The sequence below is a fragment of the Netta rufina genome, assembly GCF_964035555.1.
Source record: "Netta rufina genome assembly, chromosome: 1".
In the NCBI taxonomy this organism is placed as follows: Eukaryota; Metazoa; Chordata; class Aves; order Anseriformes; family Anatidae; genus Netta; species Netta rufina.
In genome coordinates, this window is record NC_140123.1 from 164,251,504 (window position 1) to 164,267,376 (window position 15,873).

The following is a 15,873-nucleotide window of genomic DNA, read 5'->3' on the forward strand; positions in this document are numbered from 1 at the left end:
AAATGAACCTAGCAGCACTGAATATATAACGAGAGCAGCACGCTCACTTGGTGCCCCACCAATTTTCAGTGGTTTAAAAAGAGCATTCACCAGCATTCATCTTCAGCTCCTTCGGAGACAAAGATTGTTAGCTTGTCAAGGCATGAGGATCAAAAAAACACCAGAGACCCCAAAAACCACAGGTAAGGGTATGGAATATATAAACAACATCCCCATGCTGCGCTAGGATGATCATCCCTACCCTGCCTGGTCCTAGCAACAAGCACAACTCTTGACTTACTGCATGCTTCTTGCTGCTCTGTGGTGGAGAAAGCTCAGCACATCTCTTCAGCACCACCTCCAGCAGTTGCTGCAGCTTTTCATACGGGACTGGAGGAGAGCTCAGGTGGTCCTTCCTGAACAAGAAGAAAGACAGACAGGATGCACGTTCCCTGCTGGGGACACTCCACGTGGGAAGGTGACACCAACAGAAATAACACCCCTCCAGACAACAGTGTGCTGCTGCCATTTCTCTCCAGCCCAGCATATTAAGGTCACAAGGTCTGAATAGTGCCTTCGTGAAGATGTGAGCCCAAACACACCCTCACTGCATTTAGTGTCTGCTCCCACTACAACCAGGAAGCATACCTGTACGCGGTCTGATCTGTTTGGATAGGCCAGAGCATGACAAAGCCACAGCAGCTGCAGTTACAGGCCTGCCTGGGATGCCAGGTCCTTGCTGCAGCATCCTGCTGCCTACCACAGCTCCAGTGCCCCAGCAGGTGGGTGGGAAGCTAGCTCTGCTACACCCATCCTGCCTCAGCCAGAATTCCCCCTGCAGCACACGCTCACCCACACAGACACAAGGGAGCCACAGAGACCAACACTTCTTCAGAGCTATCTGAAGAAAAGCCTGTAAACGCTTTCCTGCCTACCTCAGAAAAGCTGCCACAGCTTTCACAGCCTCCACTACCACCTCCAGCACTGGGCAGTCCACTGTCTTCATCAAAACATCAATGGCATCTAGACATACACCTCGGTTTGTGAATAACGTGATTTCCACTGGTTGCCTGCGAAGAGGAAACAGAGTAAGCAAGAAGAATATTGTCGGAGTAAGCAACAGTATCACCCTCTCCTTATTTGACCAAATGGACAGCTGAGCCGTGTGGTTCCAACCATGCTTTTCAGTATTCAGACCCAGCTGCTCCCACGGATGTAGCCTCAAATCTGAGCAGGTGGAGGGTTTGCTACAAAGAGTGAACTTCAGCAGGTCTGGAGCCCTACTATGATGAAAAAAACCTGCAGCCTGGATAACTCTGTGAGTGTGGCAGCAAATAGTGACATGAAAAGCACATGAAAAACAGGCTCTGCAAAACACAGAGATCTCTCTACCTAGGACTTAATTCTGAGACCATCTGCTCTGGCATTTGCAGGTTAATCTGGCAATGCATATTTCTGAGTAAACAAGTAAACACTACCGTCCTATGGTCCTAGAACAAGGACAAGGCCATGAGAATAGCTTCCCTAACAGTCCTACAGCAATTCTAATGGCAGATGCTGCCAGCAGGGCTGGAACTTTCAAGAACATAAAAAGTAAACAGGATAAAAGAAAAACATAATCCAACAGTTTTGGTTTTTTTTCTTGATAGTGATCATTTTGGTCATCTGATCACCTTGTGGCCCAACACCTTTGAGCATTCAACACAAGAGCAGGGAGGGATGGCAAGTCATTAATCCCATTACTGGGCAGAGATGTGCAAAGGGCAGACTGTGCTCATGTGGCTCCTGGCAAGTCAGGTACAATCATGAAAGAAGGGAGAAGACAGCTACATGTGGAAGAGAGGCACTAATGGCCTGCCAGGGGGCCTCTCCAAAGCAAGGCAAGAAAAGAAGGACAGCATGACAGCATCCAGCCTTGGAAGCCAGAGTATTCCCTGATACTCAGTTTTCACAGACATGCGAGACTAAGGCAAGCCAGGAGCACAAGCTCCCATGCAGAAATGTACGAGAAAAGTAAACTTCAGTAGAAATTAAATTTGCAGCTCAGCTTCAGGGCAAAAAGTGAGCAGAGGCAGAACCACTCTTTAGTTACTCAACGGGATCAAATCCAGTTTGACAGTCACCTCACGTTCTGCTGTGAGAAAAGGCTGAGGTGGGCAAGGCAGGGAAAAGGCTGGGGAGCTCAGGCGCCAGGATCAGCCTCTGGCCCGAGCCATTAGTAATGTGCTGAACTTGAAGTTGTTTCTACTTACACTGTAATTCTATTAATCCCTTCTATTTCCTTCCTTTGATCACTGACCCTCTGAAGTAAAACACATCGGGAAAAAAGTCCTCGCTGACTCAGGCAGGGAGGAAGGGATGGAGGAGTGCTGCTGACTCACTCAAGAGGCACAAACCCACTTGCAATATGGTGCACTAGGATGTCTGCAGGGCCTGGGAAAAATGCATTAAGGACAGCACTCCTGCACCATCCTGCAGCCTCTTGTCTCCAGGCCCCTAACAGTGCCTGTCACTCTGTGCTGGGAGAGGCAAGGAGCACTCCAGGGAGAGCTGCACCCCATTCCTGACACTTCTAACAGCGCCAACAGAGGCAGCACATCCTGTCTGGGCAACACCAGAGAGTGGTGGTCACTTACAGAGCAAGAGAATCCAGCTGCAAGGCAAAACAAGAAGAGAGGTTCCAGGATGAGACCCTTCTCTCCGTACGATACAGTTTTAAATAAAGTGACATTTCAAATGTAAACCTCAGAGAAACAGAATGTGTGCGCTAGAAAATTGGAGTAATTGCACAGAGCGTTCCCTTTGTTTTACAAGCATAAATGCTGTAATTAGTGTTTCCCACATTCTGGTTTCTCTTTCTGACAGATCCCACACTGGCATCCTCACGCTGTTCTAGTGCAGCTGCTTTTTCTTCTCCTTTTTAACCTACCACTTGCTATAAAATTGACTGACATTTCCAAAATTCAGCTCCAGGGCTCTCCTGGGGGAACTAAGTGGCAAAAACAAGACTCTGTCACTACCATGACAGAACAGGAACAAGATCACACAGGCAGGAACAGGAAACACAGAAGATAAACAAGCCAGGGTACGTTATTCCTTAGCAGAAAACAAGGGAAAAACTGACAGAACACATTAATATTTCAGCCTGGAATTTGTTTTTGCTATTTGAATTTAGCTCAGCTGATGACAGAGGACTAGAAGCCATGGAATTTACATGCTCTGTTTTGTCACTCTTAGCAGGAGCCAGCCTGCTCAAATACACCTGGACCTTCCTAGTCTTCCCCTCCTGTTCTGCCTACAGCTGAAAGGAGAATTCACCTCCCAGGTTGCCAAGGAAGCAGGGAGATGCAGATACACTGGTGTATGCACAAAGAGGACAACATGCTTCAAACACAAAAGCTCTAGCAGTGTAGGTATCTGTCCTTGGACAAAAACCTTAAAAAGCAAAAGCACAACAGCTTCCATTTTGGAGCACCAAATGCTGTCTGTGCAAGCCAGGTAGAGGGCACTTCCTCACCGTTTCAGTATTTCAGTGAGGAGCAGCAGTCCTTGCTTTTGTAACTCCACGTTGTTCAGCTGCAGGACATCTTGGAGACTCCTCACCAGAGATTCAATACCTGCAATGTTCAAGAGAAGGCAGAGGAGGGTTTTTAATACCCCGAATTCCAGGATGGAAGCAAAATGAACTTTTGAAAGAAAGGGAGATTTAAACAATCATTTTTCTGAGCCCTGGCAGAAACAACTGTCTAAAACGCTGTATTCATTCAGCTCACTGATAACAGGCCTTAATCTCCACTGCTGGAGGAAAGTTCAGAAGAATGGGAGGAATTTGGCCTTCCTAAATCCACCCTTGGCATCTCCACAGCAACACCTAGTAGTAGCTCCGGATAACTGGTTACTAGTAACAGTCAGGTTATACTAACAGTCATCATAACTGGTTATTATAACGTATGCATGCTCATCAGAAACTCGTTAGGACAGTGGCACTGTAAATTGAAGCTGCGGCAGACATCACAAATATATCTGGTGAGTACTCATTTTCAGTGCTTTATAAATCCTGACTGGAAGCTGTGATTGTGTGTGAAGTGCTGAAATGCAGCTCGAGGCACAAGCAATGCTGGCAGCATCACTCGCGGTCGCTCTGTCAGAAAGGCTGATGACTCACCATAGACTGTGTGACACTTGGAGAAGAAAAGGCGCTCTTCAGTTAGCAGAAGCAGACAGCAGTACACTGACCAGATGAGAATCTCGCTGTTGCACAAGAGACACTCGAACAGGAATTCTGTGAGCACAAATAAGGGCACCCTGGTAAAAGGCAGTCTGTTCACAGTGTGCACAGCTGCTCCTAGAATGGAGCAGAGGAAGGAGGAGGAAAGCAGGAGGCATAGCAACAGCCACAGGGAGAACTGTTGTATAATGAAATGGCAGGAACGGAGGATGGAGTGAATTCTTGGAGGTATTCTTATAATTCTTGCTAGTCTTCAATAGAGAGCAGAGACACACTGGCAGGCTTCTTCCCAGCACAAACTTATCCAGCAGGAGCTGAATTGTGGCTCTAACCCTTGGCACAAATGAAGAGCCACAAAGCAAGCTATAACAGATGAAGTGATCTTTTTTCCTCAGAACTTTTGTATTTCACAAAGAATTTGCAAAAACAGAGTATTTCTGTGTTTTGGGAGTAGAGTGAACCAATGAACCATCTCCCCCACAGCTGGATTCTAAAGCTAGACCTCCTGGACCAAATTCTGTGCACACTAACAATACTTAGTGGGATAAGATGGGAACCCAGCCTATTTAGGCTTTGTATCTATACTGCATGATGGACCTTGACCTCAAGGAATGTCCAAATTCTTGCAGGGGAAACTCCATTCTGCCTGTTGACAGCTGCTGCTATACTTTCAACTGAAAACTCCTTCTTCACTTCTGTTTCTAAAATCACGTTAGACATTTTTTCTGATACAAAAAGGTCACTGCATAGATTATGCCATCATGGAGGCAGGCTGATTCCTAAAACAAACAGACAGAGAGACAAACAATGCAATGTTATCGCACTTCTTTACCTGGGACATCTGCATGGATAAAGGCAGAAGCATATCTGCTGGGAGAGTGAACCAGCACTGCAGCCACACAGTGAGAACTCGCTGCCTGTAACATCTCATCTCTGGTCAACAAGAGCTGATGGGAAGCAAAAGCCAGAAAGAAAATAGGAAGTCAACTGCGCAGATATGAGTAGTGAACAGTTCCCTCTAAATTTTAAAATTTAAAATAACTAAATAAAATCTCTCTCTTTTGGCATGTATTCTGCTGATTAAACTTGGTATGGTAAGACAAAATACTAGGCTAAATGCACTAAAAAATGCAACACAAGAACCACAATAGAGAATACAAGAATATATATATATATTTTTATATATATATATATATACACTTAGAGAAGTAAGAATAGTTCTGCCCTGGTGCTTAGTCTTACTGGCACTACAAGAGTTTCAAGTGATGGTGAGTAAAGCCAGCTGAGGCCACAAGGAAAACTTCTCCCCTGCATGATTCACGAATGAACAATGAGGAGATCCATGGGGGTGTCCCCATTTTCCACTGTGGTCTCTACTGCTAGTCAGCGTTGGCAATGCCATTCAAGTTAATCAACTAAAGATTCGAAAAAAGCTAATATATTTTTACTTCAACCAACAATTCATCTCAGAACAAGGGATAATCTGTTAGAAAGTCATAGGCTGCATGCTGTAAGACTACTTCAGCAATCACCTTTTTGAGAACAAGTGGAAGTGGATTTTCCCCTTCTAAGAAGTCAGAGTTTTCAGATTCCTCCTCTGTCCTTGAATTATTCATAAGAATGGATACAAAATGGTCAGACTTCAGCAGCTCCTTTAGCAAACCTGAAAAAGTGGGAGCAAGAGTGAGCATCATACTGCACATGGGACAGGCTCTTACAGAAATATCTGCATTTAGTTAAAGAACATCCGCACACATATAAAAAAAGCACCCCCAGTATAAAATTATGGAGCACTGTTACAGGTATTGATGCAAATCATCAGTACACATCAGTACAAATTCACAAGGGTAATGCCTGAACTCAGCTTTCAAAAGAATCATCATCCTTTTCTAGTGGCTGAGCAGATGATCTAAGGAGCAATTCAATTCTTACTCACCTCCTACAAGAAAAAGGAATTCCCTGGATGGTTTGCAAACAAGAAGTGCCAGGAAGGCTGAAATTGTGCTCTCCAGCACGTAAATGCAGTTGGAAGCATAAATGCATGAAAACACCACCTCCAAGTTACCTTTTTAACCTGAAGAACATGATGCTCCATACCTGAAGATGATATTTGTCAGACTCCATCCCACTGCTCTACAAAACCCACCTGTCCGTGCATAGCATTTGCATTCAGACACTTCTGGGCATTCACTTATACACAGTGCACATATGCACTTCTCAGCAGCAGGTCTGGGTCATTTGATTGCTGTGTGCTAATAGCAAGGATCAACTGCTTCAAACAAACAGAAAAACAGCTCTTCTAAGGACCAACCCACACCAGGGCATCTAAACCAACCAAGGGATTTCTCCTTAGTTGTAAGCCTTCCCTTGCACCTTGCAGTTTCTCTCAGCAATGCCTTACCCAAACAATTAACCTGAAGCTCCTTTGTCTGAGCATGGCCCAAAGTATTCAAGAAGAGACCACACAGCTTTTCTTCGAAGTGTGCTGAGAGCCTTTCTGTGCCAACAGGAGAGGAGTACAGCTTGCCATACAAGTAGCAGACAGCAGCCTTTACACCTTCGTTTGGGTACATCAAGCCCAACGGCAGATGATCCACTAAATTACCTAGTGTGAGGAACAGAAATTGCAAGCATTCACACTAATGAACTGACTTTGTTACAGCACCCTTGAAACCTGGTGTTGTGGTTTAAACCCAGCAGGCAGCCAAGCACCGCACAGCTGCTCACTGTCCCCTCCCAGTCAAAACGACTTGCAGAAGCCCACCAGACAGACTGGTGTGTGCAGATTACTGAACGCCACGATTAGATGATGCACTGCCTCACCACTATCCCTCCCTCTGACCCAGTCAAACATTTAGGAAATCAGGGAATGCTTCTAAGAGTCTCTGAGCAGAGATACAATTAAAAATAGCCAGAGGAGCTCACTGTTCAACACAGGAAGGCCCACCACCCCCAGCTACTTCCACACACAGCTAAGTATGCTTACCAGACCCCCAAGGGCTGGACGTAGGAAAGAAAAACTAAATGCATATTCCTGCAGGGCATACATACAAAGCCCAGTTCAGAGAGGCTGGTTTTGCCAGGCTGGCTAAGAGCACGACATCAAGCCTGCTATTAAGGTATTGACCAGCAACCCAAGAGGTCTGAATGCCACCCTAACTTCTGGGACAAGATTCTTGTGCAGCCTTCATAAACTCACACATCGGGGATGGGGCAGTGCATGCACATTTATGTGTATTAGGGCTGTGACTACAACCCTTCAGTGGAGCATGACAGGTTACTCACTGTGCTTTACCACCAGTATATCAGCAAAGACTGGGATGGTATCTGCCAGCTTGCCCAAGAGAGTGAATATGGGTAGGCTGCCTCTCATGGTAGTTGCTTTGCTCAGCTGTAGAGGAGACAGAAAGAAGGAAAAAGAAAATGTTTCATGGCTAAGAACACAGCCCAAAGGTAGAAATGCACACAGAACAGTGAGCTTTCTTTGATGTATCGTGCTCCAGAACAGGATCATTCCTAAAGTGGGTCCTCTTCACCATTTAGGATAGATCAGAGGAAAACTCTGAACACACCTATTAAGTCTTCAAAATGCAGCAGTGGTCTTTTAATTAACCCAAGAAATCTCTTGCTTATTGTCCCTTTTCCTCCCTTTCCTCTCCAGCTTCTTTACGAGCAGACGAACCAGCTGAACTTCTCCCCACTTTTGCTATTTCCCAATTTTTTGTATCCCACAGAGCTACCACAAATTTAGGAATAAAGACAGCAAAAGCACAGGCTAGGAAAGCTCTTCATACCACTGTCATGGTAAGGGCGGAAAAAGAAGAATCAGAGGAAGGCACACAGCTTCATGAGAACAGCATGAAGCCGTACAGCTGCAGTGTGCCATGGGGACAATAGAAAACTCCAGAGTAGACACCAACAATGCCAAAATCACAGCAGGGGAGCTGGCAGTAGGATGTCATGCTACAGCAGAAGCTGTGTCTGAGTGCAGTACCTGAGTCCTGGGGGGCCTCTCATTCCCCCATCTCTTCAACCCCTGAAAGACTGAAGGGAAGGGCAGGGAATTCACCTTCACTGACCTCTTTTTGGCTTTCATCCAAAATGCAGTGCAAGTACTGCTCGGACTTCAGCTCCGCTACCAGCTGCACCAGAACTAGGCAGAAGAAACAGGATCAGTAACTCACATGGAAGAGCGCTCACAATCCATCTTCCACAGGGCTTTAGCAGGCCAGTGAGCAAAGAGCTTAGACATTAAATGGGCGCGGGGGTGCTGAGAGAGCAGGGGAACACCAGCAGTCCCAGCGCTATTACTCCTGATAGCCCAGCCGGGGCTCTCCGCAGCAATATTACAGCAATCCTGCTCTAGCAGCACCACAAACCATGCGTGGAAATGAGCTGCAAGCGACAAACAGAGCATCAGGACACCAAGTAAACATAAGGAACCAGGAAGGGAAGGAAACAAAGCCCTAGTCAGAAACTATTAAAAAAAAAAAAAAGGTAATTGAATAGAACAGGCTTCCTGCTGTATGAAAACCGGCCTTTGAAAACATCCTTCCAGAGAAGGCATCGGAGCTGTGAGTGTCCTTGGAAGCAGTCTGAGAGCTCCTCCTCCAGCTTCTCCTGCCCCTGAGGCCTACCAGCCATTTGTACCGACTGCAGGTATCCCATGCACCTCTCCAGAAAGCAAGGCCCGGCTCATCTTTGTTCCCCTTAACTGAGACACTGTGCCCAACGTCTCTCCATATGACTTGATCAAGCTGGTTTGTACGTATCTTCTTGTCATGGCATGACTCATTTGAAGCAGAGCACACTCTACAGTAACACATTCTTTTCATTTGTATTCTAAGAAAGCATCGTACAAAAAATACCAGAGACTTCTAGGTTCACTGTCTCTGGGTATATCCAGGGCAACACTGCAGGGTTATCTAGGAGACCTACTTTAGCTTAAGAGCTACGCCTCTCAGCAGAGGCATATCTTGAGGCAGGTGATATATAGATGGTTTAATGGTCCTTTCTTGCCCAGAACTCTCATAATTTCTAAGAATTTTCAAGAATTAGGTGTCATTAAGTTAAAATTCCTCTGTTTGAGGGCATCTATCTTTCAGCAAAACCATATCATGGCAGAGTGACCTCTCACCTTCGTAACACCCTTTCAACCACATGCCTGAAAAGTTATACCCCTCTGAAGGAAGCTGGTCACATCTCCTTTCATCTCTCGTGGCTGGACAGTAGGAAAGTGTTGCTCTGCAAATATCACCAGACTCAGCAGAGATACCCAAGGTTAACTGGGCTGCAGAGATCCCTTCTCAGACCTGCAGGCTCTCCCTTTGGATCAGAAATGAAGGACTCCTCACAAAGAGGAATCTGGAGCCTACACAGCTAAATCCCAAATACTCTTTGTCCTGAGGAAAAAGCAGTAGATCCAAAAGCTCACTGAAGCCAACGGGAAGATTTCCATTTGCTTTAATGAGACTTCAGTCAGGCCCAGAGATGGAGCTTTGTTTACCACTGTTACCAAACTGATGCTAAATTCAAGGTGCATACAGAGCCTGTCAGAGAAATGCTAATATTTAAATCTGCACACACCTCTTCCCTACCCTCCCCCTCCGCCCCCCCCCCCAAATATTGGCACAGCCTGCTTGTCCCTCTTGCAGCTGAAAGAAAACAGATGCTCTTCCCAATTCCAGCTGTGCAGAGGCTGAACATCTCACTCACACTGTCAGACAAGACAGATCCTTCTTCACAAACTGCCAGTGGCTGAGACATGACACCTGCCTCTCACCTTCTATGAATTGGTCCTGGGCATCGTTGTCTTCCACAGAATGGCACATCCCTAAAAGATAAACCACAATCAACCGTGGAACTCGTTCCTGCTTGTGATAAACAATGCTGTAAATGCTTTTTGTAAAAAGAGCTGTAAATTCTTTCAGTACTGTTTTGTTTTCCCCCTGTTTCACATGAGACCAAGCTGACTTTGTCAGAGGAGGGTGGATACTCTCAAGGAATTCTTTGTAAAAGGGCTCCCTTAACCAGGACAAAGGGACTGTGAGGCACTCAGTTCTCCTGTAATTTTTTACAAGATTGTTTTTGCTCTTGCACTTTATAGTTGAAGTCAGTGGCTCCACCTATGTAGGTAAATATGAAACTGCAAACATTACCACATCTCCCTGCACGTATCCGGCAGTACACATCTGAATTACAACACTTTGGAACGACACAAGTTAGAGCCCAGCTGTGAGATGTCCCTTCCTTCTTCCATTCACACCCATCACTGAGAGCAGTATTCTCGCTCCACGGTACTGAAAATGCTGAGACTACATTTAAACACTAAGTTTAAGGCATGTGAAAACGATTCCAACACTAAATTGAAGCTGTTACTAGACACTGTTTTCCAAGTTATTTGCACAATTAGGCAACAAATGAGTATTCTCTCTCCTGCTTCCTCCACAGCATTGCTTAAACCTTTGGGGTCCCTCTTATACTCCTGCACCAAATGTATCCTTGGTTCATTTAAGTTCAATCCATAATGTACATGTACATATTATTCTTTGTACCCCAAGCCTAGACTGGGATTCCAACTGTTCCAGGAGATACACCAAGTACAGCAAAATCCCACAGCTGTCCCCCCCCCCGAAATTTAATTGTATTATCAGAGAGACTGATTATTTAAAATCAGAGAACACTGAAATTCAAGTACAGCTCCCTGTCTCCTGGTGTATTTAGTGTTAGGATTGTGCAGTGTAGGACTGAATTGGCATAAGCACTGCTCCCTCCACATCTGCACAGGGCTGTGTGTGCAGACAATAAAAATGTGTGCAACTCGGAAAACTAAACCTGCACAAAGTTCTGTTTGTAATGAAGCTGTTTCCAACATGCGCACAGCAGAGCTTGTGCTGGGAAACCAACTGGGAAAACACTGCTTGAATTATTCAGTGTGTCATGGGAGGGAAAGGGCAAAACAAGAAGTAGCTGTGATGTGCAACTGAGATTGTGGACTTAAAGAAATCCACTATGTTTGCTCTTTAAAGCTACTTGCATTCATACCTTCCACCTTTCTCTTCCTGTTCCCTCATTTACACCATTATTTTTTCTCTGTCAAGATTTAACACATTTCAAAGACCAACAGCACTGCTATGCAAAGAGAAACCTGTCAGAGACGTTCAAGATCTGCGAGGCTGCTATTGGAAAGGCCCTTTCTGACATCTGCATTCTGCTGCGAGGCCAACCCCTCAGAAAGCAGCAGGTATCAGACCTACAGCTACTAGAATTTCTACCAATCTAATGGGATGGTGTGGAAAAAAAAAAAAAAAAAAAAAAAAAAAAAAAAAAAAGCACTATATAGATTACTACTTTGCATATTTGATACTAGATCCTGCAGCACCCTTTTAAGCTCACGCTTTCATTTCTGTGTGAACCTTCGCATATTGCCAAGTTCAGCAAGACGAGGAAGCAGTGAGGCATGAAAGCAGGATGAGGGCAGCCTGAGAAGAGCCATAAGCCAGAGCACTCTCTGTTCTCCAGGAAGACTTCAAAGAAATGTCAGGAAAATTGCGGGAGCTTTAGTAATGTGCCGGTTCAGCTCCTTGGGGAGCGGGGAAATTAATTAACCTCTTCCAAGCAGTTGTCCATGGGGAGCAGCTACACCTAACAGTGGTGGTGGTGGAGGCATGGAGTGGGGTAACTCAAGTCTCGTCTCACTTTTTTTGAAGGTGTTTGAAATGAGAAGAAACCTCGCATTTTCGCACCTACCCCCCCAAAAGGCACCTGCCTCCTCCCTGGCGTGGCACAAGGGCGCTCTTACCGAAGAGGGTTCCCACCAAAGAGGCACAGACCCTCTCGTCCAGGGCCAACAGCTGGATGACGGGCTGCGCCTGCCAGGCCAGGGCATCGCGCAGCCGGGACAGCGCATGCTTCTTCCGCACCAGCTGCAGGTGGGAGAAGACAAACCCTTTAGTGTGAGGACAAACCCTTTAGTGTGAGGACAACCCGTTAGTGTGAGGGCAACCCGTTAGCGTGAGGGCAACCCGTTAGTGTGAGGACAAACCCTTTAGTGTGAGGGCAACCCGTTGATGCTTTGCCCTGGGCTAATGCTCTTCACCACGCCGGGGCTGCCTGCCCCGAGCCCCCTCAGCCCAGGACCTCAAAGCCCAGGCTGTGAGGGGGAAATGAGGGGGAATAAGGGGGACACATGGGGAGGCAGTGGGGTGTGCGCTGCCCACCGAGGCGCCCCCATCGCGCAGGGTGCCCAGGGCGCAGGCGATGCAGACCGGCGGGCGGAGAGGCAGCGCCCAGCCCGCAGCGTGGCGGCCGCACGGCCCCGCCGCCAGCACACGAGATGGCGGCGCCGCCATGGCGGCCGGGACGGGCTCGGCGGAGCAGCCACCACCGGGGCAGCCGAGGCTGAGGCGGCGCTGAGGGCGAGGAAGCAGCAGCGAGAGGCGGCCCCGCGCTGCCCGCCCCTTCCCGCTGCCGCCCCCTCAGTTCCGGCGAGGCGAGGCGGGCCGGGCCGCTGCGCCGGGGCTCTGCGCCTCCTCCTCCTCCTCCTCCTCCTCCTCCTCGCTCCCTCACGCACCGGGGCCGCCGCCGCCATGGTGAGCGGGACGGGGTGGGCGCCATGCGGGGCTGAGGCCGGGGGCTGGGGGGGACCTGGCCCCGCTTCCCTGCCCCGGGCCCGGCCGGGAGGCGGCGGGCGGGGAGCACGTGGAGGCCGGGCTGCGGGGCGGGCCGGGCCCGGGGGGCTCTGGAGGGGGAAAAAAAATAAATATCTATGTATTTAATTATAAATTCAGTGCAGGAATGTGAGGTGAGCCCGGCAGCCGGTGGATGTGGCGGACCCCGCACCGGCTCCTGGCGTAACGCGCTGCTCTTTCTCCTCTCCCCAGAGCGAGGCAGAGGTGAATCCCAAAGCCTACCCGCTGGCCGATGCCCAGCTCACCAAAACGCTGCTGGACCTCGTGCAGCAGTCCTGCAACTACAAGCAGCTACGCAAGGGAGCCAACGAAGGTGAGACCGCCCTGGTGCACAGCGTGCTAGCAATGCTGTGTTTATAGCGAAGGTTTGCTGAGAAGCTATGGATAGGGACTGCTTGCTTGCCAGTTGTGAGCGAATAATGTTATATAGATCTGGTTATTAGGAGTATCTTTCTCCTCTCTCCTCCTTAGAGCCTGCTCAAGCAATATTCAGGCTCAGAACAAAGCTTTCCAGTACTTACACACAGTTCTGGTAGAAGCTCAGACTGTAGCACTGGTGCCTGTACTGTGATCATACATGAGCAGCCCCGTGCTGGCCTCACTGGGTTGTGAATCTCTCCTATGCTTGAGGGCAGAGCTGGGCACAGTACCCCAGGTGTGACCCTGTGAATAATCCCTTCCCTAGGATCTGCTATTTGCACTCCAAAGGCCAGCCTTCGTCCTTGCATGAGTGCACTGCTGAGCACACTTCTCTTCAACCTGCACTCAAAGCTGCCTTGGTTCTATTACATGGTCCTGTAGCTGCTGGCTTTCTTTGGCCTGTCCTCTTGCTAGATTTCCTTCTTGCTCACGCTAATTCCACCTCCTAATGTTATTTTTCATTAGATGTGCATTACGGAAGGACCTAGGCTTACTCTTCAGTTTCTTTTATAGCCACGAAAACACTGAACCGAGGAATAGCGGAGTTCATTGTGATGGCTGCCGATGCTGAGCCCTTGGAGATCATCCTGCACCTCCCTCTTCTCTGCGAGGACAAGAACGTGCCTTATGTGTTTGTGCGCTCCAAGCAGGCCCTGGGCAGAGCTTGCGGTGTTTCCCGGCCCGTCATCGCCTGTTCAATCACCATCAAGGAGGGATCACAGCTGAAGCCTCAGATCCAGTCTGTCCAGCAAGCTATAGAGAGACTGTTGGTCTAAATGCCTATGATTTCAAGTGTGTGTGGAATGGGTAAAAGATGAAGTCAGGGGGAATTAATGTCTAGCTTTAGTTGGTGATGATAGAGTTTTTATACCAGTGTTCCATTTCAAAACACCACATTTTTGTTTAATAGCGGCTTAATTCTTAAAGTGTCTCTGCCTCCTCTTCCCCCTCTTTTCTCTTATTCCACTCCAACATGGTCCTTCTCGTTGTAATACTTACTGAAAAGTGGTTGTACAATTGTATTTACTGTTGGATGTTCAAAAGAGAAGAAAAAAACCCTCCCTGTATCTCCATGTCTGCCTGCTCAGGGCTTTTTTAACCTACCTGTTAGTTTCCTTTGTGTTTGAGTATTTCTGCTAAGCTTCAGCCTCTAACAGGTGTGAGTATCTTTGTGCTTCAGAAGGGTTTAGGCTACAGAGGACAAGGACTGGTTCCCCAGTACAATGCAGGTGTTGAGGCTGCTGGAGCTGTTGGAAGTGAAGCAGCACAGACCCTGTGTAAGGTGGTGGCTACTGTGTAGCAGCAGGCGGAGCCCAGGTCAGGACACATAGCACAACCCTCTTCTCGAGACCAGACAAAAGGCTCCTGGAAAAGCTGTATGGGGAGCGGAAATCTTCCAGCAGTGCACAAGGGGAAATTTCTTAATTTCACTTATTTTTAAATACTGTCTTTCTAAGAAAATAAAATTGCTGACAAAGCTAAACACAGGAATGTCCATAATTGTCGTTCCCTTGGGGAAGCGTTTGCCACCAACTGAAGTGTTCCTACTTGTAAAGCTAAATTGCTCAGAGACTGCCTAAAGGCTACTGCAGTGTGGTAGTTCATCCTCCTTCAGTTTTCTTTGCATGGATTGTATCAATGACCTGCAAAGCTTGGGCTTCCTAGGACTTTTAAGTACAAAATGTAGTAGACAGCAACTTGCTGTGACTGACAAATACCGTACCTCTAGCAAATTATAAAGAGGATCCCGTGCTTTGAGGGATGCTACTACATTATGGTCATGTAGCTAAAGATCAATGCTTTGAAGTCATGGCCAGAACAAGAGAGCAAGTAGTTTTTCAGATCAAACAACTTGTGGCTCAAGAAGAGAATGATGGGTAACCTCATGATCTGGAAAAGTGTGAAGCACCATCAGAGTTTTGGATTAGCAGTGGTTTTAGAGAGTTAGCTGTAGTTAAATACATGTTGTGTAATAAAACCAATTTGTGGTCTGAGCAGAAGAATAAACCTCCGTGTCAGGGCAGATCGTACCAAACATGTTTGCAGCATGCCTGGACTTCTAACAGTGGGAAGTTTATCCCCAGGCTTTTGGCTCCTCATGTGGCTACCCAGCTCAGTTGTGCTTCTCACCTTTCCAAAGTGGAAAGGAAAGCTAGAGTGGAAAGACTGAGAGGTACAACAGAAGGGAAAATAAGTTCTGTAACGTTTCCACAGAGGCACCAACTGCATACCTCTATCTGGTACATCCCCCATACATGAAACTATCTCACAAAAAGACTTAAATCGCGTTTGTGTATTTTTATAAATGGCTGGTAAATTCATCTCAGCAAGGACATTACTGTTGAGTCAATACAAAGATTTTGGAGTCCTACCATTTGTATGAATTTCAGAAAGGCTGCTGTTCCCTGATGCTGATTGTTGAGCTAGTTGTGTTTAAAAGCACAACTCTGCAAAGGACTTGCCCTCTCTGTACCATGCCAAAACAGCTGATGTAAAACAAAGCACATAAGGAGCATAAATAAAGGATTCTTGAGCAAGCCAAACTGTCTAATTTTC

General features: G+C 47.2%; 2 protein-coding genes across 2 annotated transcripts in view; one reads left to right on the forward strand and one right to left on the reverse strand.

Moving 5' to 3' along the window:
• Positions 1-12,558, reverse strand: part of MEI1 (meiotic double-stranded break formation protein 1) — a gene marked incomplete at both ends in the record, with an annotated part of 36,064 nt that extends 23,506 nt beyond the window's left edge. The window contains 14 exon segments of the mRNA XM_084305997.1: positions 281-395; positions 915-1,049; positions 2,361-2,432; positions 2,434-2,493; positions 3,497-3,596; positions 4,145-4,261; positions 5,040-5,154; positions 5,740-5,870; positions 6,609-6,812; positions 7,493-7,598; positions 8,287-8,360; positions 9,990-10,040; positions 12,009-12,132; positions 12,427-12,558. Coding sequence (XP_084162123.1) covers positions 281-395; positions 915-1,049; positions 2,361-2,432; positions 2,434-2,493; positions 3,497-3,596; positions 4,145-4,261; positions 5,040-5,154; positions 5,740-5,870; positions 6,609-6,812; positions 7,493-7,598; positions 8,287-8,360; positions 9,990-10,040; positions 12,009-12,132; positions 12,427-12,558 — 1,536 coding nt within the window.
• A 125-nt stretch (positions 12,559-12,683) lies between these two features.
• On the forward strand, positions 12,684-15,851 carry SNU13 (small nuclear ribonucleoprotein 13). Its single transcript, XM_084306413.1, has 3 exons — positions 12,684-12,798; positions 13,090-13,210; positions 13,831-15,851. The coding sequence occupies exons 1-3, from the start codon at positions 12,796-12,798 to the stop codon at positions 14,091-14,093; spliced, it is 387 nt and encodes a 128-aa protein (XP_084162539.1). The 5' UTR covers positions 12,684-12,795; the 3' UTR covers positions 14,094-15,851.
• The last annotated feature ends 22 nt before the right edge of the window (positions 15,852-15,873 follow it).

Excerpts from the sequence above, each read along its gene's own strand:
- SNU13 (XM_084306413.1), top strand. Across the intron at positions 13,211-13,830 it reads ACGCAAGGGAGCCAACGAAG|CCACGAAAACACTGAACCGA; the intron begins GTGAGACCGCCC and ends TTTCTTTTATAG.